This window comes from Solanum pennellii, chromosome 11, assembly GCF_001406875.1.
Source record: "Solanum pennellii chromosome 11, SPENNV200".
Taxonomy (NCBI): domain Eukaryota; kingdom Viridiplantae; phylum Streptophyta; class Magnoliopsida; order Solanales; family Solanaceae; genus Solanum; species Solanum pennellii.
Window position 1 is genome coordinate 930770 of NC_028647.1, and position 26701 is coordinate 957470.

General features: G+C 31.9%; 4 protein-coding genes and 1 pseudogene across 6 annotated transcripts in view; 3 read left to right on the forward strand and 2 right to left on the reverse strand.

Moving 5' to 3' along the window:
* Positions 1-1295: 1295 nt before the first annotated feature.
* On the forward strand, positions 1296-3020 carry LOC107003480 (AT-hook motif nuclear-localized protein 20). Its single transcript, XM_015201820.2, has 2 exons — positions 1296-2022; positions 2391-3020. Exons 1-2 carry the CDS (start codon positions 1515-1517, stop codon positions 2771-2773), a joined length of 891 nt encoding a protein of 296 aa, XP_015057306.1. The 5' UTR covers positions 1296-1514; the 3' UTR covers positions 2774-3020.
* A 7671-nt stretch (positions 3021-10691) lies between these two features.
* On the forward strand, positions 10692-12827 carry LOC107004274 (UDP-glycosyltransferase 86A1-like). The gene is made up of 2 exons (XM_015202504.2): positions 10692-11594; positions 11680-12827. The coding sequence occupies exons 1-2, from the start codon at positions 11066-11068 to the stop codon at positions 12573-12575; spliced, it is 1425 nt and encodes a 474-aa protein (XP_015057990.1). The 5' UTR covers positions 10692-11065; the 3' UTR covers positions 12576-12827.
* A 2176-nt stretch (positions 12828-15003) lies between these two features.
* Positions 15004-21890, reverse strand: LOC107002985 (methyltransferase-like protein 6). Its single transcript, XM_015201208.2, has 7 exons — positions 21562-21890; positions 18727-18836; positions 17689-17900; positions 17514-17605; positions 17298-17400; positions 17064-17206; positions 15004-16969 (listed from the first exon to the last, which is right to left on the reverse strand). The coding sequence occupies exons 1-7, from the start codon at positions 21802-21804 to the stop codon at positions 16856-16858; spliced, it is 1017 nt and encodes a 338-aa protein (XP_015056694.1). The 5' UTR covers positions 21805-21890; the 3' UTR covers positions 15004-16855.
* LOC107002987 lies at positions 15303-16286 on the forward strand (annotated as a pseudogene).
* A 1210-nt stretch (positions 21891-23100) lies between the features above and the next one.
* Positions 23101-26701, reverse strand: part of LOC107004657 — a 17136-nt gene continuing 13535 nt past the window's right edge. For all 3 annotated transcript variants that reach the window (XR_001454771.2, XM_015202950.2, XM_015202949.2), the window contains 2 exons: positions 25704-25834; positions 23101-23366 (listed from right to left, as the gene is read on the reverse strand). The gene's annotated coding sequence lies outside the window, so the exon portion shown is untranslated. The remainder of the gene's footprint in view (positions 23367-25703; positions 25835-26701) is intronic.

Below are 26701 nucleotides of genomic sequence, written 5' to 3' on the forward strand. Positions count from 1 at the left end.
AAATTTTCTATTAGCACTTTTCTTTTCTTAATTTATATGAGTTAGTTTAACTTAACACGGAGTTTTAAAAGAAAGAATTTTTTTTGAAACTTGTAATCTAAAATAAGTGATACCTCAATCCTAATTATTTGTCCACTTTTGAATTGACATACCTATTAATAAAAAAAATAATTGATATAGAGTTTTACCATTTTACCTCTATTAATTATAAAGTTGATGAATTAAAAATTTAAGATTTTCAAAAATTTTTACTTTTTTTAAAATAATAAATTGAGGGTATAATAAAATTTTTTTTTTTGTCATTCTTGATTTGTCAAAATATGGACAACTAAAAAGTGAAAAGTAAACAAGTAATTAAGGACAGAAGAAGCAAATATTTGCGTAACTATAAATCATTTTAATTAGGGTAAAATAAATATTTTAAAGTTAAATTATTACTAAATATAAAAATATTTTTTAAATTGACCAAAAAAAAAGTAAGTCATATAAATTGAAACAAAACTACGATATGTATTCAACCTAATATGTACAACTCATACATGAGAAATCATGATATTAGAAATGCAATGTTATTTTTAAATTATCAAATCAAACACAGTATAAAAATTTATAATTTTGAAATAACTCTAATAAATATAACTAATATCGCCTATATATTAATATATCATATTCAATATTATTTTTATACGCTCTATCAAACGATTCGACCCGTTTTAGTGCCTTGGGAGGAAGAGAGAACGTGCAACCCACTACCTCACGAGCACAAGACCCCACGCCACAAAACCCTAATTTCCAAGAGGCCCTTTGCTCTCTTTCCCATTTCTCATTTCTCAAAGAACACTATATACACTCTAATACCTTAACACAAAAACCATTTCATCCTTTGACACACTTTTGTGTCTTCATGTGTTTCTTATAGTTCCATCAACCGAACCGCAAAATCAGAATTTGAAACTTATACATTTTAACTTACGAACGAAATTTATCGAGTTCAGTCGAATTCGTAAATAACATTTTACGTTTATCTTTAGTCTTCACCACCCCAAACCCTTGTTTGTGTGTTCCCTAGAGTCCCCCCCCCCCACTATCCAAACTGTGAAATCAGAATTTGAAACTTATAAATCGGTTAATCTAAATGAAATTTATCGAATTCAATTGAATTTATAAATAACATTTCACGTCCGTCTTTGGTCCCCACACCCCTAACCCTCCAAAATAAAAAACGAATATTTTTATAAAACAAAGCTTATAATAAACAAATATAAACCCCCACAAAGCTTTTAACACTTTCTCTCCTTGTTCCTTAATTATCATCATCACTCTCTCCCCCCCTCTCTCTCTCTCTCCTCTTATGATCATCTCTCTAGCTCCTTGCTTAGATCCTTGTTGAATTATTGAAACAAAAACAAAAAAACCCTAATCCCAAATTTTCAATTAATCTTTGTAAAATTAGCTAGAGTTCAAGGTTTTTTCTTCGCTAGAAACATTTAAAAACCCTATCTTTGTGTTGTAACATGTCAAACCCATGGTGGACAGGCCAAGTAGGTTTACAAGGAGTTGAAACATCATCATCGGCGGGGTCACCGTCTCTTAAGAAGGCAGATCTAGGCGTATCAATGAACGATAATAGTGGTGGTAGTGGTAGTCATGATGAAGATAGGGACCACAGCGATGACCCTAAAGAGGGCGCTGTGGAAGTAGCCACTCGTCGACCTAGAGGTCGACCAGCTGGCTCAAAAAACAAACCTAAACCACCAATATTTGTTACAAGGGATAGCCCTAATGCCCTTAGAAGCCACGTGATGGAAGTTGCTAATGGAGCTGACGTGGCAGAAAGTATAGCTCAATTTGCTAGGAAAAGACAAAGAGGTGTTTGTGTTTTGAGTGCTACTGGAACTGTTACTAATGTAACCCTAAGACAACCATCTGCTCCTGGAGCTGTCATGGCATTACATGGCCGATTCGAGATCTTATCGTTGACCGGAGCTTTCTTACCTGGCCCCGCACCTCCTGGATCAACAGGTAGTTCTTGTTGAACTGTATGACCATCTCGTCTGACTGAAATAACCGCACTTTTAGTTTATGTCATGTGCCTTAACATGTTTTTTACCTCATGTTGAATTCATATCAGCTCATCTACAAGTTTTAAGCTATTAATCGTATAACTTACTTATGTTGCGTCTGCTCTAATATCATGTTGAATTGTAGATATAAGCATAGAGAGATCACACTTCTTAACTACAATAGTACTTAATTAGTACTTTTGTCTGCTCTGTTACTATGTTGATGAATTATGTGACTTGTTAAGAAGTAATTAATAAAATTGTTTGGGTGGGAGGGGGGGGGTTACGATTTTATTAATTACTTAATTATATTATGTCTCGATGCAGGTTTGACTATATACCTAGCAGGAGGACAAGGACAAGTTGTGGGAGGAAGTGTAGTAGGGTCATTAGTGGCTTCAGGACCAGTTATGGTAATTGCATCAACTTTTTCTAATGCAACATATGAAAGGCTACCTTTAGAGGAGGAGGAGGAAGGCGGTGGACCGGCGGCACAAGGACAACTTGGTGGTGGTGGTGGCGGCGGATCGCCACCCGGAATGGGAGGAAGTGGTGGTGGACAACAACAACAAGGTGGTGGTGGTGGTGGTATGGGTGATATTCCATCATCAAATATGCCAGTATATAATTTGCCACCAAATTTGTTACCAAATGGTGGACAAATGAACCATGAAGCATTTGGTTGGGCACATGGACGCCCACCTTTTTAATTTAGAGGTAATTTAATTATGACAAAAAATAATAATAATAATAATTTCAACAAAAATGAAAAAAAAAAAAGTTTGAGAGGATTTAGAGGTTAGCTTCTTCCTTTTTGATTATGTTGTATGGTATAAAAAAAAATTAAAAGAAGTTATTTGAGGTTAAATTATGTATATTAAATTTTCTCTTTGAATTTTATTCAACACATGATGGGGTTTTCCCCCTTACTTCAATCTATTTCTTCTAGTTCTAGTACTCTTCATCATATTCTTGTTTTTTTTTTTATTGATTGGGAAAATTGAGTAATTTTATTAGTGGTTTTATCATTAGAGTTGAAAAATATTGTTAGTGGATATTTTCATAAATATTTCGATTGAATCAAAAAAAAAATAGTACTGTTTTCATTTGGAAAAATTAAGAAGTTTCCTTATTATTTCAGTAAGTATTTGTTTTCTGTCATATATTTTTCAGTAAGTTGATTCGATGAGGATGAGAGAAAAAAATTAGCATAAATTTCTACTAATTTATTATTAAAAAACACTTTATTTGTAAAAGTATATTATATATCTTTATATAATAAATAATATAATTCTCACTATTATCATTTTAGGGTTTCTTTCTTTTTTATTAATTTCCTTTCCCTATGTTACTAAATTAAATATAAATATTTTAAAATAATATTTTCTTATTTATGTGTGTATCAAACACGAAAAAATAAGTCAAAATTATTTCATATATATGTATTAGGATTTCTCCCTTCTTATTTTCCACAAGAAAGGTATTTTTAAAGGATAATAGATTCTTATAAAGATTTTTTATTTCAAAAGTCTCCTCCATGCCAGAGGAGTTGCCAATAAAAAAGTCATTAGACATTTTTTTTTAATTTAAAGAATTAGACATTAGGTATCAAGGCTTAACTAATCTAATACTAATAAATGGTATTTATTTAATTAATTTATTCATATTAATAAATGAATAATAGTGAAGAAAAAGCTATGATACATGCCTTCTCATTTTATTACTGAAATATTGTCTGCAAGTGGCAACACATTAAATTATTCATAATGCATTTAAAAATGTTAGTTACTCTCCGTCTCAATTTATATGTCAAGAAAATATCATTTTTTAATATTTAAAAAATAATTTAGTTTAAAGTTTTTAATTATAGGCTTACTGAGATGATCTATAGCTAAGTAAATATTTAAAGTTTGACATTAGAAATTTCAAAAGCTTATATATATTCTTCTCTTCTTAAATTTTGTATTCAATATTAAACAGCACACATATATTGATATGATAAAAATATTATATTGAGTTTTTTTTTTTTTTTAAAAAAAGTTTGATATAAACATTTTTTAGAACAATGAACAGAGAATCTTAGGAAATAGAGTTTGCTTAATTATGGAGAAATGGTGCTTTTGATGTAACTAGCAGTGACTAACTTAGAAGAATGTGAAGATAAACTTTCTCCGTCACAAATAATCTGTCGTGTTTCTCTTTTATATATTATACAATAATAATTTAAAGGAATTTTTGACTTTTTTATCCTAATTTATTTATGTCTTAAGATATGATTTATCTTTATTAAATATTTTCTCTATTGATGTATTTGTGATTATTAAAATTATCTACTACTACCTCGATTTTAAAATATTCGTCACAATTTTCTTTTTCAGAATTAAAGAATATAAATTTTGACCAATATTTACAATATATTTTTTTCTTATAAAAGAACCGCAACTTGATGTACTTTTCTTATAATTTTAAATATTAAAAATTTATTTATAAAATATTAAATTAATCAAATCAAATTAAATTTAAAAAGATTAAATTAACTTTCAAAAAACAAAGCGTAACGACTATTTTAAAATGAAAGGAATAACTAGAATAAAATAAAAATAAAAATAAAAAGTAAAAATAATTCTGTCTTAAATCTTTTAAGATATCTATTTTTTAAAATTAGAAAAATAATTTAAAACATATATATATATATATATATAGTCCATCTAGCTCTCTCTATTTTAGATCTGATTTACTAGATATTATGACAAAAACTGTCTTCTCTGTCAGTTACATAATAAATTGTTCCCATATATATATAAAAATAAAGAGATCATCATATTATTCTGTTCCTTTTTTATTATATATTTTCATTCATAGGATTGACATATATTATCATGTTTTTAAGGATTGGAACACAAAAGATGCAGGCCAAGTTAAAGACATAATAATAGGCCACAGCTTTTTTCTCTAAATCCCATGGTACATGCATGTACACACACTCTTTTCTACATTCATGTATCTATATATATATATATATATATTACTCGATTCGTTTTATTTTATATATCACTTTTCGATTCTCGATATTTAAATAGATTTATTTTTGGCTATAAATTTTTTATATATTTTGAATTGTCAATTACTGTAACTTATAATATTTTTTACGTAGTTTATAGATATATAGATTTTATTTCAAAAAAAAATTGAAGTTTTCATGTACAAATTCATGGTCAAACTTAAATTATTTGACTCTCAAAAAATGAAAAATATCGCATAAATTAAGAGTTTGAGACAGAGAAAGTAATAATTTTTTGATGTTTTATCATAACGCTAAATAAGATCTATAAGAAATAGTCTTTTTATTTCTAATGTAGAGATGTGATTTATGTACTCTATATCTTCTACAGATTCTACTTTATAAGATTACATTAAATATGTTTATTATTATTGTTGTTCACTGTTACAAACAAAGGTCTTCCCTACCGCGAACCAACTAAATAAATTCTCACTAAAATTGTGGAGACTTTCTAATTTTTCCGTATAAAAATATTAATAATTTTCCTTCTTCCATCGATTGGATATATATATATATATATATATATATATATATATATATTGTGTAAATAGATAATATTATGCTATCATATCAATTAAAAAAATACTTTTATAATCATGTAATTGTTAATAATAACTTAAAAAATAAAACACATAAATGATTTCAACTACTAAGCAACTATACAAACAAGTTAAATACACCAATCCCCTAAGAAAATAATATATTATTAGTGTATATAAATTAAATTTAAAACTATAAATTGGCTCAAGAAATTCAATGGAAAATGATAGATTTTCTTTCAAAGGGATAGATTAAAAATGTTTTATTATCAGTCAAGACTTTTTGACTAGGTCAGAAAAAACATACTAGTAAATTAACTTTATTAAAACAAACAATAAAGCCCATAATTGCTCAAACAAATAACTAAAAATCATTTAATGCTTTTTATAAAGGAAAAAATAAATTGCAAGAGACATGCACCTACAATATTCAACTACTGTCTTGTCGTTTAGAAAAATTCTACAATATAATATGAAAACAAAGTATAATATATAATAAACCCTATATAATGGTCCATCAAAGTGTGGCCGGATGCGTTTCAATTTGATTGTCCTATTTTAATTTCATATAAAATTTAAAAAATAAAAAAAATTATAAAATTTTATGATTTTAAAATTAAAGATATGTGTAGTGCATCGAAATATTATTCAAACTTGTAAAAGTTAAAACTTAAAATTTTTCAACCAAACTAAAAAAAATGGGAGAAACAAACAAAAACAGAAAGAGTGTTTATTTGTGCATTTTCGCATATAGTCACTCAAAATAACTTAATTAGGCTTATAATTATAATTAGCAAATTACGATTCATAACTACATGTTAAGGGAGGAGAAAGACGAGCGAGAATGGATGGGGGAGGAGAGAGGCGAGCGAGAGAAGATAATAATTTGTATGATACACCCCCTCATTTTTATAATTTGCGAGTACATTTGTATAATTCATGTGTATTTGTATAATTGACTAATACGAAATTTAAAATTATACAAATATGATAAAACTCGAAATAACGAATTTATACAAACACAAACATCTAAACTTTAAACAATTATACAAATTATATTATACAAATTACTCCATACAAAATACGAAACTACACCTTTATACAAATATTAGAAAGTTAAACGAAAAAGATTAAATGTATCTGGTGATAAAACTGAAAAACCAAGAAAATCACCGTCTTATACAAACCATCATATACAAATACAAATCAAACTAAAAAATTGTTAATTGCAAATTATACAAACGCGACGAATTAAACATATTGTAAACTATACAAACTCAAATTCCAATCCACGTAATTAACGTTTAAAATTGATTACAAGAAAAAATTATAATAAACTATAACTATAATAATTAATTAAATAGTATAAATTTATTTAACCACACAATTTTTCCGATTTAATACGCGAGACTAATAATTCTTGTTTATATTTTTGCTATAGGTATCAAGTGAGTTATTCATAACCTATAATTATATATTTATTTATAAACTTAACTATTATTATTATTATTATTATATAACTTGAGATTGCAATAATTCGACCAAAAGATTTACTTTTCTCATTAACACAGTTTTATTTTTGGTACAATCACATCATAATATCATATGATGTATAGCTTTTTAACTACCCACGAATGTTTTACGTGACATAATTTTTAAATTTATATAAATAATAATATTATTATTTAATATTTTTTTAAAAATAATTTATAATTATATAAATACATAATTCTAATTCAAAATTTCAAATATTAATGATTTATTTTTCTAAATTTCGTGATTAGTAATAAATATCATTACATATTTTGTGATAGAGAATATAAAATAGAATAATAGGAAAAGGAAATGATATAAATATATTAAGAAATATAAAAAGGGAAAATGATGAGTGTTTTATTTGAGTGGTGCTACAGTTGGCACAATAATGGAATATTTATTATAACAATATTAAAATAAATAAATAAGGGGTTTCTATCACTTTACTGGTGCTTAGAGTATTAATTAATTAAAATGATTAAATTATTTAGGTCAGTGTTTGTTGTGGTCAGTGATTCTTTATTAAACAATTAAGTATTTAATTAGCTGGTGAACATATGACTTTTAGTAGCTCACTAAAGCTAATTGATTAAAATTAATTTAATCAAATTTCAGTTGTCGTATTAGGTTGGTGTTACTGTTCTCATCTATCTTATTTTTGATATGACGTATTTCCTTTCAATTCTCAATATTAATACATTATTAAGGATTTGTCGAAAATAATCTTTATATCTTCGTAAAGATAAAACTATATACATGTCATCCTCCCAAGATTTTCACTTTTAATAATTTTTTAACCAAACACTGTTAGACTAATGTTCTAATAAAATTGGAGTTTTTTTTTTAATGACAGATTAGTTTGCACGTCACTATTGTAAATTACTTGTTTAATATTAATTAGCTAAGGCTGCGGATAACCTGCTAATTATTAAAATAAGAATTTTATAATATGTTTGATTCAACTTTCAAAATTTATTTATTTTAAAAATTATGGAAACATAATTATTTGTATTTAGATAATTAATATTATTTTTATTAATATATGTTTGATCAATATTCTAAGAATATTTTTGGAGGAAAAATGTAATACTTTTTTAAGCTTATGGAATTAACTTTTGTTGCTATGCATACTTATTTCTTTCTTATTCTTAAATATTTGGTAAGATAGTCAACTCTGTGCAATAAATATTTTTGAAATTAAGAAAAGAAGAAAATATTTGGCCAAAAATGGTGTTTATGGGTCTATTTTAATTGATTGTTGGTCAAAATTAATCTAAGTTAATTGAGTTTTAGATTATCAAAATAAATGAATACATTTAATGGTTTGTTTGTTATGATTTTTGGTTCGATTTGGTTATTAATCATATACAAAATGAAAGGAAATGATTCATCAAAACACAGGAAAAATAATGAAAAAAATAGTTAAAACAATTGACATTAGCATTTCGATCATTGAATTTATTGATTTAGAAGAAACATAAAATGAAATTCTTAGTCCCTCTAAGAATTGCATTGCATGGACAGTCATATACATGAGACCAATAAGCTAAATGTTCTCGTCTTGAACATTTTTATTTTCATAAATAAATTTAAGGGCATCATATTATTCTAATTAGAAAGGACGATTTTGTTTGATTATAAGAAAATAATACCTTTCATTAAGTAGTTTAGGGATGATAATATAATGATGATGGATGGATGCAGAGCGGGTTGAGCTTAACCCCACAAAATTTTTTTATCAGCCTGCATAATAACCTTATCTTGTTCATATAGAGCCTGCATAATTTTTTCAATTTTTTTTTAAAAACCCCAAAAATATTCTTAAACTATTTAAAAATATTTAAATATATTCCTCATTTACCTAATTGGCTAAAATATCACTCAATCCACTTTTTTATTTATTTCCCTTAACCATCATTTTTAAAAATTAAGTTTGACTATTTTCATAAAAAATATTCAAAGTTAAAAAATGTGTCAGTAGTTGGACCTCTTCTTTCAAAAGTCAAACAATAATTACTAATACTTTTTTTTATGAAACTCACGCTCTTAATTGATTAGATATAAAATTAACAAAGTGATAATTTAATTATGAAATTCAAATTTTTAATAATTTAGATATTAAATCAAAAAGGAAATAATTTAAAAGTATTTTTGATATTTATCTCTAAAATAATACAAAATTGAATAACCTTTTAAATTAAAATAATTCATTTTGTGACTGTACCAAAAATTAAATCGAGTAAATAATAAAATAGGAAGAAGAAGAATCAAAGGAAAAATTTGAGAAAAACATTTATTTGACTTTCTAATTAAGAAAACTATATAACTATGTGAATAGATAATAAAAATAAATTAAGCTTTGTAAACTTTCAAAAGCAAATTAATAAATCTTGAAAATGGAATTATGTAAATTAGGAGAGAATAGTATTACGATTTGTAATTTAGTTTTTTCTTTAATAAAATAAATGGTAAAATATAATTGAATAATTTCTATACTCTTTAAAAATGGATTTATATAAAAATACTATAACATTAAAATATAAGAAAAGTTCTCAATGTTGTTTTAAAAGTCATTTTTTCACCTGACATAACATGAATAATACACATAAAACATTAAGGTAAGATGTCCGATAAATATTATCAAGTAAGACATAAGTATGCCTCTATATAAATTTAACCATCTAATTTATGCATACTCAAATGAGGCTAAATTATATGATACATTTTAGTATTATACCATTCAAATAATTATATCATAAGAATTTTATAATTGTCCACATCATGTGTTTTTTGTGTCTTCTTTTCTTTGAATGATTTGAAGTCCATTTTTGAAGGCTTTAGTGTTTATTTTTAATCATTTCACATCACATGTTTTATTCTTCTTCTATAAATAAATCAGACATTATTCGCTTCGTTTCAATTTATTTATTAGATTTTAAGAAAATAATAAAAAAAAATTAATCTCGTAATTTTAAACTAAAGATATATATAATATATCAAAATATCCTTTAATTTAGTCATCTTAAACATGTTATGCGAAAAATTAGAATTAAGGAGTTGTTTGGTGTGAGGGATAGAAATAAATAATCCGGAGATAAAAGAAATAGTTCAAGAATAAAATTTTGGTCTCTTGTTTAGTTGCGAAGTTTGGTATGACTTATCCTACCATTTATACCATAGTGATGAAATAAGTTATTCCATATACGTGGTGAGATAACTTACCGCGGGATATATAATTAATCCTAGGATAACTTATTCCCAACCAAACGATCCTAAAGAGTTGCCAAGAAAAGGAAGAGACATCAGTTCCGGTTCCGTATAACCTATAAACCTAACCCATATACCAACATTCTTTTTTAGAACAAACTAAAAGAAAAGTAAGACGAATAAATTGAAACGAAGGAAATATTTACTAAACAAATGCAAAATACAAGTCGGTGTTTACACCAAACAAACGAATGCAAAACACAAGTCAGTGTTTAACACGCACACAAAAAAAATACAACACACAATCTCGGTGTTTACACAAACAAAAACGAATGCTAAACACAAGACGGTGTTTACACAAACAAAAATGAATGTAGGATACAAGCCGGTGTTTTACACCAGACAAATGAATGCAACACACGTGCCCTGCATGACATAATTACCCATAAATTCCTTAGAGGTAGCCTAGGAGAGGATCCAAAATTCACACAAGTGCAGCCATACAGCAGAACACCAACTTAGACACACTTCTGCATCAAAGAACTTATATAAATAATCAACCATCTCCTATATACTTGTTGCATGTAGTCCAAAACTCCAAAGTGCTATATTAATACTACAAATAAAGTAACTATATTCTGTAAAATTTTAGGACTAAAATGGAGCTAAAAGAACACATACAGCCACATGCAGTACTGATACCAGTTCCTTTTCAAGGCCATATAAATCCCTTCACACATCTTGCCATGAAACTTGCCTCAAAAGGTTTTACCATCACCTTTGTCAACACGGAATCAACTCACGAGCGGATAGCTAAAGCTCACTCACATAAAGATGACGACAACCCTTTCTCCCATGCAGAGGAATCTGGTCTTGACATTCGTTATGCTAGAATCAGCGATGGTTTTCCACTGAGTTTTGACAGGAGAGCCAACGCGAGCCAGTTCATGATAGGTCTCACTCATGTTTTCCAAGCTCATGTCGATGATTTCATTGAAAATCTAGTCCTCTCAAAACCAAATCCACCAGTATCTTGTATAATAGCTGACAGTTTCCACGTATGGGGATCAATGATCGCCAAGAAATATAATCTCGTCAATGTCTCATTTTGGACTGAACCAGCAACAGCGCTTACAGTCTTCTATAACGCGGACCTGCTCAAGAGAAATGGCCACTTTGGGCGACATGGTATGAACCTTTTATCTAAAAACTGTCTAATTTCTGACTACATTATACACATCCAATCAGCTAACGAGTTACCATTTTTGTCTAGATAAGTACGATGACACCATCAGCTACATACCAGGAATTCAAGCCATTAAACCAGAGGATTTACCTTCATATTGTCAAGATGCTGATCCAAACGATATTAAATATGTGTTCAAGTGTATTGAAGATGCACAGAAAGCGGACATTGTCATTGGTAACACGGTGCAAGAGCTCGAGTCTTCAACTATCTCGGCCTTACAAGAGCAGCAACCATTCTATGCAATTGGGCCACTCTGTCCCACAAACTTTACCAAGAAAACAATTTCAACGAACCTGCTACCGGCAACAGATTACACCAACTGGCTCAATAACAAACAAGATGGTACAGTGTTATACATCTCATTTGGTAGTCTTGTTAATTTAAGCAAACAGGATATTCTGGAAATAGCACAAGGCATTCTGATAAGTAAAGTGAGTTTCATTTGGGTTCTACGTCACAATATCTTAGTGTCCGGAGAAAGAAACATCATGCCTCTCGGATTTGAGGAAGAAACTGCAGATAGAGGATTGGTTGTGCCGTGGTGCTCTCAACTAGCAGTACTATCACATCCAGCAGTCGGAGGGTTTTTGACGCATTGTGGGTGGAATTCAATCTTGGAGAGCATATTGTGTAAAGTTCCAATGGTGTGCTTTCCTGTTATCGGGGATCAACTTACTAACAGGAAATTAGTGGTTGATGATTGGAGGATCGGTGTGAACCTTTGCACTAGAGGATTGATCAGGAGGGAGGTAGTAGCGGAGAATATTGGAAAGATAATGAATAAATCAGATGAATCGAGGAAGAATATCGATAAAACAAAGATGATACTTCAAAATGCACTTTCTGATGAGGGGTCTTCAGATAAGAATCTCAACCAATTCATACAAGACATGAAGAACAAGATTCTTCAGAAAAATTGAGCTTCTTATCACATTCTCACTAGCCGATTACGGTTCTGTTATGCCAAAACATAGCAAGTGATGTATTTTTTTCATGAAGTAGCTTAGCAAGTGAGGTATTAGTTCTATAAGGTTTCAGAGTGAATAATGGCATAACATACAATTACTATTATGCCTTAAACTAGTAAGTCAGCTATATATATCCTTGCTTGTTCTGTTCCATTTGAACCAGTTGAATAATGACATGGCATAATTGCGAGAGTTCAACGTCTATATAGCATATCAGTATAGTTGTTTTGTATACTCACATAAAATATCTACATCTGATAATGGCAACAGTAACTACGTCTCAGTCCAAAACAAGTTGCGATCAGTTATATGAATCCTCCTCACTGACCAGATGACTATGAGAAGGTGAAAAGTTTATTTGACAACACAGATCCTTTACTTCCAGCCTTCATGTATTAAATTCTATTCCACTACAGGAACAACGATATTTCACCCTCTTGGTAAGCTTCTCAAAACAAGCTGCACCTTCATAGTGTGACCTGGCCTTAGAACATCCCCCAAGCTTAAGATAACAAAGAATAATATCACCATCTTGTGAATTTTGTTCATCCCTCATTATACAACTTCAGCACCATTTCGTATATTTCACGAGACAAAGGGCCTCTCTGTCTTCCTAGTTGGAAAAGGACAGAGCCCTTCATTTTTCAATAGGATCTCAGGGATTGACATTCTTACTTTTAAGAATTAAAAAAAAATAATGTTTATCTCCTTTTAAAGTTCTTAAGGTCATGGAACATTAATGTGGCTGCTTCCAAGTTCGCTTTCTCCCATCAAAACCAAAGTGTCGTGAACTTACAAGAACTTTCCATGAATCCATACTCTACGTGGATCTTCCCATTCCATCATTCACGGACTGGATACAAATATGTTAAACTTTATTGGTAATGGAACCACAACTTCTGTCTATAATTCAAGAAAATAGCCAACGGAAGTAAAACGTCAATGAATCATGTGTCGTGAAGAGATCTCTTACACCTATCCAACAAAAGAAGTAAGACCTTTTCCCCTCAGAACACATGTACTCCCTCTATCGTACTCTTTGCTCTAGCTCAAACTGAAGCATGGTCATATCATAAAGACCTGAGTTTCACACTCCTCAAATTCAAATACTAGGAGAAAAACAAAACAGATCACATCATTCAAAAGATACAAATTACGAAAAAGATACATTGACAATGTTCAGCAAGTAATGTCTAAAACTTAAGTCAGGTGATTACCATAATCCGCAAATAACATAACAGGACTCCGGGCTTTAGAATAGAGAAGCATTCTGTGATTGTTCTCAGCATCCTGCAAAGTGACTACTGATAGCTTAAGTACCTGTCAGATCACAAATAAAATAGCCATTATACTTAGACATCTGCTGGAACAAATACAGCAATAGGAGCCTTGAATATGGACATATTCAAGGAAATCTCCTTACTGCAGCTTCTTGTATCTGCATGATCAAAATATTTCGACTAACAAATTGAAACGGATGGAGTAATATGGTTCTGAATCACATATAACATTGAAATACTCAATTATCAACTGCAAGGGAACAAGTAGTTCAGCATTACTTTCAAGTCTTAACTAAGGTTAAGTAATTATATCATCACAAAATTCATTTTACTTCTTATTAGTAGTCCATCATCAGTGTTGTTTCTAGTTGAGATTTGAATAGATAGTAGAGATTCATTTTCCTTGAAAAAAACTTAAATCAATATTCAAAGCTGAATCAGAAGGTGAGAATTGTCAACGACCATATAAGGAGGCATGTCATATATCTTAACAAGCAACACGAAAATTTCCTAGAGGGCCACCCTCCTAATACTACTAGCCCTACTCTCGCGTAAGTGTGGTTTAACTTTTAAAGTTTTTTATGGTTCGAGTGCATTAGTGTTGATATGAATTCAATTCTTCTTTCGTTCAACATTGATTTCCCATATTATATTGTTTACGCTCTAATTGTCAGATCTAAGCCTTCAAAGGGGTGTTAGTAATCCTACTCCACTGGATGGGAAAGCAAAGCAAAATTGTTATTTGGGAATAGATAGAATAAAATTTTGTTCAAGAATAAAATCTTATTGGTATGTAGCGAGGTAGGGATAAGATCTACGTAAAAAATTATGTTGTGTAATTTCTTAAGGACGAATATTGTAGACGGGTAAAGGTAGATAAGTTTTCTTACTCTGACTTGGGTTAAAGAAATTTCAAGAAAAACTATACTATCCACATAACATATTATTCCCAGCCCAACATAAAGAAAAGGAAGAACAAATTTGAATTTGAAAGAAATGGACCACACCATTACAATTAACCAATTATTGGAAAGGCACACTTCTCTATGTCTATGATGACACAACAACCTCTTAACAAGTCCAATTTCTTTAAGAATAGATTAACCGAAAAATTTACCTGCAATGAGTATTTACATCAAGCAAATGAATACAGAACAACTGTGAGCCACGAGCCGGGATTCACACCAAACAAAAGACATGTCTATCTCATTATCTTTAAATGCCTAAGGGATGACATATAAAAGGCTCCAAATTCAAATAAATGCAGCTACAAGGACAGCCAGACACCAACTTAGACAATAAACATTTCTGCATCAAAAAACATAAAGCCACCATCTCCTTCCAAGCTCTTAATAAACACACAATATTAACAATCATACACTTAACTTTTCTCAAAAAAGCCAACCATCTCCTATATTTTTGGGACTAAATGGAGCTAAAAGAACACCTACAGCCACATGTAGTACTCATACCACTTCCTCTTCAAGGCCATATAACTCCATTCACACATGTTGCCATGAAGCTCGCCTCAAAAGGTTTTACCATCACCTTTGTCAACACAGAATCAACTCATCAGCAGATAGCTAAAGCTCAGTCACTTAAAGATGACGACAACCTTTTTTCCCACGGACAGAAATGTGGTCTTGACATTCGATATGCCAAAATTAGTGATGGATTTCCACTGAGTTTCGATTGGAGTGCCAATGCAAGCCAATTTGTGGAAGGTCTCATTCATGTTTTCCAAGCTTATGTGGATGACTTCATTGAAAATCTAGTCCTCTCAAAACCAAACCCGCCAATTTCTTGTATAATAGCTGATAGTTGCCACGTTTGGGGATCAACGATCGCCAAGAAATATAATCTTGTCAATGTTTCATTTTGGACTGAACCAGTAACAGTGCTTACAGTCGGACCTGCTCAAGAGTAATGGCCACTTTGGGTGTCATGGTATGAACCAAATATCTTGAAGCTATTACTGTCTAATCACAGCCTGCATTACATAATCAATTAGCTGATGAGTAATAATTTTGTCCAGATAAGTGTGAAGACACCATTAGATACATACCTGGAGTACAAGCCATTGAACCAGCAGATTTACCTTCATATATTCAAGATGCTGATCCAAGCACCTTGATGCACCGTTTGTGTTCAAGTGTCTTGAAGATGCACAGAAAGCAGACTTTGTCATCGGTAATACAGTGCAAGAGCTAGAGTCTTCACCTATCTCGGCCTTGCAAGAGAAGCAACCCTTCTATGCAATTGGCCCACTCTTCTGCACAAGCTTCACCAAGAGAATAATTTCAACGAACCTGCTACCAGCATCAGATTACACCAACGAACTTGCAAGATGATCCTTCAGAAAGCACTTTCTGATGAGGGATCTTCAGAGAAGAATCTCACTCAATTCATAGAAGACATGAAGAGCAAAATTCTTCAGAAATAATGAGTGGCTCACAAGAGCTTTGCTGTCAGCCTGTTTGGTTCTGCACAGCCAGATCTTAGCAAGTGATGTTTTAGTTCTGAAATAATTGTTGCAAAGTGAATAATGATATGACATACAACAATTACCAAGCCTTAAACTAGCTGGGTCAGCTATATGAATCCTCAAAATTTCCTCCTCCATATGTATGATGGCATGCATGATTGCAGGAAAAAAACTGCTCAGCAATTCATTCAGACGATAAATGTAGCATGACAATATATTATATTCTGATAACGACGAGAAAAAAAACGTTTAATTGACAACACACATCTTTCACTTCCAGCAGCACTACTTTATATGTTTCACGAGACAAAATGCCGCTTCTAAGCATCATTGATTTAGCTCTGTTGGAGGACGATTAAGGGTATAAAATAACAGAAGTTTATCTTCTTCTTTTTTCAGTTTCTTAAGCTCAAGGAACATTAATTCAGCTGCTTGCAAGCTCATTTTCTCCCATCAAAACCTCAGGGCTATGGACCTACTTGGACATGTGGCTTCTGGAACTTCCCATGAATCCATACTCTTCGCATGATCTTCCCATTCTGTCGATTCACTGACTGGACACAGCAATATTCAAGCTCAAGCTGCAAAAAGGTTCATAAATATGTTAATGTTTTTTGGTAATGGAAACAAAATTCTTGTCTGTAGTTCCAAAAAGTAGATCATGGGAACTAATACCTCGATGAATCCTGAGCTGCAAAAGAGATCTCTTACACTATCCAAGCAAAAAAAGTAAGACCTTGTTCCATCAGAACGTATGTACTCCCTGTATCCTACTCTTTGCTCTGGCTCGAACCGAAGCATGGTCATATCATAAAGACCTGAGTTTCACATTCCTCAAATTCAGATACAAGGAGAAGAACTAAACAGATTCCATCGTTCAAAAGATACAAACATAGGTCAGGTTATTACCATAATCCCTGAATAACAATAGTCCTCCGGGCTTTAGAACAGAGAAACATTCAGTGATTGCTCTCGACATCCTGTGAAGTGGCACAGCTGATAGCGTAAATATCTGGCAGATTATGAATGAAATATCCATGAACTTAGACATTTGATGTTTGTAGAAACCAATACAGCTGTGAATAAAAAGGAGCTTGATTAAAGACTGATTCAGAATATACATACTAAGGTGACAAAATCTACTCCGGCAAGGCAGCTATTGTTCTTGGCAGATATCGGTGGATCGGGGAAATCTTGCTTGCTGCAGCTTCTTGCACCTGCATGAGCAAAACACTTTGATTAAGAAAAACACCTGCTTGCATATACTATGAAATGCAGAAGAATCAATACATTTACAGACCTGAGGAGCACATATTCTGCTTCTGGAAGGAACTTTCACGGCAAGAAGTGCTGAGTAACCAATTTGGAAATCCACTTGCAGAAAAATCACATTGGAATGGGTAAAAACGTTCTTTAGCCAAGTTTATATCAGCAGCTTCAACATTCTCTTTAGCCCTCTCAAGAGCCTCTTTGCTGCAGTCACAGGCATACATAGAGATGCTCTTGTTTCCACTAAAGAGATAAGCATAGTTCAACAATGAAATCAGAATAATATGGTTCATAGAACATTGAAATTCTCAATCAGCAAGTGAACAAATATGATAGCCTTGCTGTAACAAAGAGATGATAACAGATAAACCTGAACTTTATTTAGAGAAAAAACGGAGATTCTTAAGCATTGCTCTTAAATACGGTCCAATTAGCTACATCACCACCAAACCAATAAAGCTCTGATTTCATGTTAACTTCTTATTTCTAGTATGTCAGCAGAGTTATTTCTAGGTGAGATTGAATAGGAAGTAGTGATTCTACTCTACTAATCCATTTGAGCACAGAAGCCTCATATTTTATGTTTGGACATGAAATTTGTGGTTCTTTCCAAGTTTAACAAAATAATAAGATGAAAAGCTTAGAAATAGCTCCACTCAATATGATCAATTATGAGATATCAAAATATGACTACAACAACAACAACAACATAAGTGTAATCCCACAAGTGGAGCCTGCGGAGAGTGGCGTGTATGCAGCCTTATTCCTACCCTGAAGGTAGAGAGGGTGTTTCGAATAGACCCTCGACTAAAGTAAAGCATATCAAAATCAAGTACGGCGAGAAAATATAGTAATGAAGAAACCATGCAAAAAATAAAGGAGAAAGATATCAGTGGCAACAACAAATAACATGGTAACCGAAGCAAAGGACTGGAGCAAACAGCAGGTAATAATAGGACTAGTGGCTTACTATTATGCACCTTACAGGAAGAAATTTGATAGTAAACTTCCTCAGCCTAAAAGTGTTTAAATAATTAAGTCACACAAGGAAACTGAAGTTCTTCCTCACCGAAGTATTGCCAGAGCTGTACTACCATTTCCACATCCAATCTCCAAAACTGTCGAGCATTCCCCACAAGATGCTAGCTCTGGGAATTCTTTAAGCAAGTACCGACGCTCCTACATGGAAGAACTTGTGTTAAAGAAAGAATACAGAGTGGAATATAGTTTTTTCTAGCAGTTCAAGGAAAGGCTTTCTCTTCTTGCTGCAACTGCCAATAAGATCAAAGAACTGAAATATGCAACCAAAAATAAATACCCAAACAACCAAATGATGGCCATTAGTCTTTAAAGACAATAAAATGATGATGTCATTTGAGCAATAATAGATGAGTTTAAAAGTAGAGATTTGCAGCCAAAGTAATAGCGATGAGCAGATGCCTCAGCTCTGATTCTTGTTGACATATGAAAAAATAAACCTTGCACTTCCGTCTCCTTTTTAGCAAGAAATTATCTTCTTAAAGTTGCTATACGTTCTTATAATACAAAAGCATAGGCATCATTGTTGTACCTCATTCTTGAAGTTGTAACGTAGGATTGTGACAGATGGAAGCCTAAAACCTCACACTTGTTTTCCATTTTGATGATCGGAAACAGCAAGGTTTTTTTCCCTTAGCACCTTCTAGTTTTTCACCACTGTATAAGAAAGGATTCCACAAAAAATCTACCAAGTACAATTCTTTGCCAATTATCTGAGACATTAACAGTAGTAATCTTAAAAGTAGCACAAAACTCGAAACTAGAACCCCAATACTCGATGTCTTGGAAATCACAACTCTGGACTTGAGACTGAACCCCTGTAATAAAGCTGCCAAAGTTTGCTTTCAATTATATAGACCGTGGAACTTAGACCTCAAACACATACTTATAGTGTGTAAAATTCGTAAGACACCTAAGTAGCCTCATGGATTAAGCTTCATTGCCCAAGTCAAAGGAAGACTTGGAAAGAGAAAGGGAGGGAATATAGAGCTTCCTAAGAGAAAACATTTGCATATTTGTCTGCCATTGTGAACAGAGACCATGCTTTTATTAGAGACCTGTTCTAGAGAGATTTGTCTGGGACTTAGGAGAGAAATGTTCTACAAGTGATACAACGTCGACCATTAAAGTGTAGCTTCTTGGCTAAGATACCCAACTTCAAACCCTAGATTTGTACATATACTTCGTTTCTGAACTAGGTCTTCTTAATGGTCCAAAATTTGAGATTTGAATCATTGAGTTAAGTGGGACCACAATCTTAAACCATTGGAGTTAGCCATATTCCAACCTCAAATCTAGTACTGATGAAAAGCCCCAATATCAAAATGTGAAGAAACTTCTAAATGTGGAAGTGATACGATAAATTAGTATGAATACTTTCTTGGATCTTTACTTGAAATAACAAATCATGGTTGTAATATGCAAAACGATTCCATAACACTAAGACCATCCCATATAAGAGTGGGAATAAGGTCATATTTTGGTCATCCACACAGCCCCTAGAGGTCATGGGGATGAGCTCTTGGGTTTCCTTCAAGTATGACACTTTCCCTTCTAGTCTTTCACTTTCTAAGTCCAGCATGCAGCTTTCATACCTTAGTTTCCTTGTCTTTGTTTCCATATTATAGCTTTTACTCTAAGCTTCCTACTGTACCTCTTTGTCATTGGAGTTGTGCAATACCTCTTTTTCTATAGCTCCTCATATCATATCTTTCATGTCATAGCTCCTCATAATATTCCTGTCATATCATAGCTCCTTCTATCATAACTCTCAATTCATAGTTTTTCATACCAATACATACATAGTAGTTGTAGTTTATCCTGTGAAAAAATTTAGATTTTGTAGAAGACAACTAACATTTGGAGAAGAAAAATAGAAGGATCATAGACCGACTACCTCAGCAATGAAGATCTTCAAGTGTTGGACCAATTAATAGACCTGGGCTACAGAACTGAGTACACACAAAAACACAGGCTCCGGTTCAGAGAATCTGAACCAACAAATTGTGCACAGAATAGTATCTTGAGAAGAACATTGCTGGTACAACTATATCCTCCAACCTCAGTAAAAGTACACAGTATAAATAATTCTTCAAAGAAAAAGAATTTTATGCTCTCCCTCTCTCTCTCTTCTGTCTAGGTCCACTGACATAGGTATAGGCACATTGGATGTTATATGAGTTTCAAATGTCAGAAGTGTGCATTTGAAACACATGCACAAGACCTTTAGGACTGCAAGAAAACCTTGAGGCTGAGTCAGCTATCCAACCGTCCAATGTCATGCGAGTTCAGGTTTCATACTTCGTTATGTACCAACAAACAGTCAAACACTTCTGTCAAACCATCAAATTTCTTTTTTCCATCACTCCAAGTTCAGCAAATTGTTTCCTACATTCATGGCTACTAGTATTTCACATCTAACTAATGATCAATGACAACAGTGCGGCTCCAGAATGTGAGTCGCAGGTTCACGGGAACGCCAACAGCATTTGGCTCAAACTTTGTATAAGTCCACAAACCTTACCCCTACCTTTGTGAGGTAGAGAGGTTGTTTCTAATAGACCCTCGACTATTAATCCACTAAATTTTGTATTGTGAACCTAGTTATTATTGCATATTAACTCGAGGTTGTTGCAGAATCCATAAACTTCAAATCTTGATCCATGTAACAAGCTATAACTTTCCATTAAAATTACTAAAGTTCAAAACTTTCAGCTGAATCCCGGGTTTCTGTTACTTTTCATAGCAACCCCATTAAATAAAATCCACACATACAAGTCATAACCAATGGAACAAACAAAACACACAAATACAAGCTCGAGTGTAGACTAGCAAGTACCAACATTAACAGTGAATTATTACTTACCTTGAAGAATTTTCCAGTGGAATGGCGAGTGTGGAAGTTGTTCCATGCTTCAGAATCTTCCTGCGGCGAACATAAAGAAAGTGGAGAAGACAAAAGGGTATGTTGATTTTGATTGATAGAAGAATTAGGAAAAGGAAGCAAATGGTGAGCAAGAGAAGGATTATTTTCAATCTCTTGCCGCAGTTGATCCCATTCAAAGTCCTTCGAGTAGTAGTTTGCCGCTGCCATGATTTCTTCTCCCATCTCTACTCCTCTCTCTCAATCTTCTCAAAATCCACTCTTTTACTTTCCTGGTTATGAAGGTGTATAATTGAAAAATAGATGTACTCATAAAAATGTTCTGATTGAGTTTATTCTGGATCTCGTTTAAACTTGAAAATATAAATTTGACTAGGACGATATAATAATTAAAATAGCTAAGTAAAATTTATTGATAAGTTTAAAAGATTATCGGTATATTAAAGTTTGAATTATAATCTAAATAGAAAAGGATCAAAAATCTTGTCATAGTCCCAATTTTGAAAGGTATATTTTACTCTTTCTTGTTTAATGTATGAGTTTATAATCTATCAAAATTTGAGTTACTATAACGTCAATGAGATTGAAATCATTGTTTACGAAGAAATTCGTTAGGTACCAATTCTTAGGACTGAGCTCAACTTTTGAGACTCGGAGATGATGAGTTCATTTCTTTATTTTTCTCAACGTAAATTGTTTAGTGTGGCTCAAATTTATGATCTATAAACAAAATTCAGTTGATACAATTTCTGGTTACCAGGTTATTTATATCATTCAGCCTCTTCTTATTGTTATCACTGGTTTTAGTTACGTGCATTGCACGTATATTTATACAATTTCAATTGATATGTTAGATGATAAAAATAGATATTAAAATATATCAAAAAATATAAGTTTCTAAGCATCGTGAATATTAATCTTATATTTTTATCTCCTTACACTTACATTCAAAATTAATTTAATATTTGAAGTTAAAATATAAATTAAGATAATTTTGGTAATAGTTACTTTATATTAAACATGCATACATGTTTTCTTTAAAGTGTTTTTTTTATAGAACATTCCACACAATCTTTATATTAGATTTGAGATATATTTATCTACCTATAATTATTTATACATTTATCACCCGAAAAAGATAATGCAAAAGAAAATAAAACTCCTAATTGTGCTTAAATGCAAACCGATTGAATTAGTATTATATGAGGTATTACATGATTATTTGATCTTTTCTCTTAGATATTGTCAGTGAAATTTATTTATGGTGTAGACATTTTATTAAGTCATTAAGGCAACAATATTTATAAAAATGGCAAAAAAAATGTTAAAATATGATATTATGATTGATTATAATATTACTTTTCATTTAAGGTATTTCCACTTATAATATGATACATGTTTTATAACGTAACTTTTTCAAATTCTTCCATTGTAAGATTTATGATTACGATTAAAAACTACATGAATTCTACATTAAAGTGATGAATGACTTTTCATATCAGAACTTATCAAATTCTTTCATTATGAAATTTATGATTACTAATAAACACACGATCAATGTAATCATTCATTAATTTAGTAGACAGACAAAATGATAATTCTACTTTTCAGTTTGAATCTTTCCACTTATAATAATATATGACGATCAACAAGCACAAAGGCTTCTGAACATTGTGATGGAAATTGGTTGCTCCAAAGGGTCTCTATATTCAAACATGTCTTTCCTAAAAGATTACTGTTTTTGAAATATCAGAATGAGTGTCATCACTTGCCTATGGTCCTGTCATCTGAAAATTTTATGCAATAAAAGAAAAACACAGGTCAGAGTAAGCAAAAATATGGTAACCAGGCTATTATTTCATCACTTTCACAAACCAATTTACCACTTCAAATAGCAAGAGGCAAAGAAACTAAAGACAAAATAGTTTTCTAGTTTGGATTATTTATTAACATCATGAGCAGCATCTAAAAACTTTATACAATAATTACAAAAAAAAAAAATCAAGAGAAATTATCAATTCTAAGGATGAATTCTAACCAAAGGAAAAAAATAGCAGGGCCCATGTTCACACTAGCTGCAGCCATGGTAGGGGGCAGTTAAATAAACAAAAGCAGACTACAATGACATTCACAACTTTACATTGAAAAACATGGATGTTATAATTTCAAAATCACATGTTCTGTAGTCACACCGATGAAAACAATCATCTTGAACAATCGACAGATCCGATTTGTTTATAGGGTCTTGCCTTGACAGAGAGCATGGAGTCATACTGAATGCACTCCTTTATTTAAAGGTTCATTCAGTGAAAGCAAATACAACTTAAATCCCAAAACACTGAAGTTCCCACTGTTAAGAATAAGAAGGTAAACGACAACATGTAGCAGTGCTGTCGGCAGAAGCCAAAGGCTGAAAGGGGTACCAATTGTGTTGGAGGTTATATATGATAAAAAGGGAGTGACGGAGAATATCTGAAACACATGATGAGTAGTGTATCATTGTAAAGAGAAGAAATCCGGAACCTTTTTTGACCCGAAGAAGACATCCTAAACTTTCCCTGCTCACTTTGGATTTAGTTTAAGAGATACAAGGTCACTGCCACAAACCAGCAAAGACTAAACGCCTTGAGCTCAGATAAATGAAGGCAGGCAACATCTTTAGCTGCATCCTTACATCTTTCATTCTCATATATAGCCAATCCTTTACCCTTTCTCTCTCTCCCTCTCACGCCACATCTGATGCAAGCAGATATGAGCGCTACATATTCCAGGTGACTTTTTGCATGAAGATACTTGTATCTAGTTTCACATTAGGAACTAAAATGAAGCTAACTAACATCTAGTGTACATCTTTTGCATTCAAGGGTATGGCCTAGTGATCTGTGAAGCGTGTTGAGAATCACGAGGTCTCGTGGGCAAAACCCAGTGGAAGCAAAAACACTGGGTGATTTATTTCCATCAGTTCAAGCCTTAGTTGAGACAATTCGCTGCCAAATAATGCAAAAGCAACTCTATTTGCTGCTGTTTCAACAACTATTTTCACAAGAATTATGTCCCTCACATCACCAAAAGAAATGATTAACCGGAAAGAATATGCTGGAGATGAAGGAATTCAAAGAATGCAAGTATGTATTGAATTAAATACGTGAGTTCGAGCTGCAAAGAATGAAAGACTTTGAGATAGTCAAGGAATACTTGGACAAATTGCTTGGCATTGTTAACAAAATAAGACTACAAGGCACTGAATTTAAAGATTCAAGAATTGTTGAAAATTTTTCTGTTACACCCCCCGAAAGATATGAAGCATGTATAACTAACTACCTAGGAAATACACGAAGATCTGTCCAAGATTACCTTGGCAGAGTTGTTAAATTCTTTTCCGGCACAGGAGCAAAAGAGACTTTGTGAGGCAAGATATTATGGTTGAAGGAGCCTTAGCAGTCAGCCATAAAACTCAAAGCAGGGGTAAAAATTTGAAAAATTACCCACCTTGTGGGCATGGCAGAAAAATGAATCATCCACCATACAGAAGTTGGAGAAGGCAGACGCGAATGCAGCAAGTAGAATCAACTAGGCTATGAAGCAGTGGTTTGCGAAAACAAATTTGAGAACCATGAAGCAAATGCATGTGTGGTCAATGAAGAAAAAGAAGACGACAATCTTTTTGTTGCAACATGTACCTCAAGTAAGATTTCATCAAATTTTTGGTCGATTGATAGCAGTTGCTCTAAATACACGACTTATGACAAGAGTGTGTTTAAAAAATTAAAGCCTACTGAAATATCCAAAGTAAGGACCGGAAACAGTGACCAGATTCTTGTCGAAGGAAAAGGAATGGTTGTCATCAAAACAAGTTCAGGTAATAAGGCAATTTCAGATGTTCTTATGTAGATATTGATCAGAATTTGTTGAGTATTTGTAAGTTGATAGAAATAGGATACAAAGTATCCTTTGAAGATAAACATTTTCATCAATGATGGTGTTGAAAAAAAAAGTTTTAAACATCAAGATGATAGGTAAACATTTCTCATTTGATCCACTGAAAGATGTTCTTTTTTTTTTGAGAAAAGGTAACTTGTATTATAAACACAGGAATACTCGGGACATATACCAGTAATACTTACAATCAGAAACACAAAAGTGTTGCTGTAGAACATGAAAATGATCATAGGCTGGAAAATTAGAAGATGATCCTCCATATGAAAAGCACAAGCAAAATGTGAACCAGCTAATTTTGAAGGATCTTCCAATGTTCCTAAAGAAATTGAAGCAATGGAGGAGTTATCTATGTTTCATGAAAATAAAATGGGTAAGTTTAAATTCAAGATGCAAACGAATCAGGAAGACATGCCAAAAAGATTTAGTAGTCAAGGGTTGCATTCAAGATGATAAGTGAATTTTGTTCAGTACAAGGCCAAATATCAAACTGCACATTTATTCACCAAGTCACTTTCAGTTATCAAGTGAGGAGATCTCACGATAGAAGACCAAAATTTTGCAGCTCCTAAAGCAAGGAGTGTTGAATATTTACTTTAGAATTGCAAAGTTTTTAGTGCAGTAATTTATTAAGATAGACCTAGTCAACTAGTTATCCCTTTTAGTTAGGAGTTGATTTCTATTTGAATTTTGAGTAAAGAGTAAAGAGTATTTTCTAGACTTCATGAATTTGGTATTTTCAGCATATCTTTTGCTTATTTATATTTTAGACGTGAGTACTTTTATTAAAAATTGTATCCTTTGACTGCAGTGAAATATATCAATCTTTCAATTTTAGTTCATAAGCTTTCTTGCTTGCTTTTCATCCCTTTAGTATTTTTTTATTCTTTTCCTGATATTTCTTTTTTTTTTTTTTGGAATCGTCTTTTCCTGATATTTCTTCTTTTTTAAAACCTCATATTGCATCCTAGAGACTTCTTTACCTAAAGATTTACAGATGAACAGTAATTAAAGAACCATCTCCTGCTTGAAAAAAAAAGAAGTCCTCAAGCTGCATTTATTCTGAGATCTTTCAACGAAGTAATGGTCGATAAGAAAAGAGGGAAGTCAAATTTTCATTTATTTCAAGTTCCTCTTCCTCTTCTTTTTTTTTTTATTATTGGTGGTTGTGGTTGTGGGGGGGGGG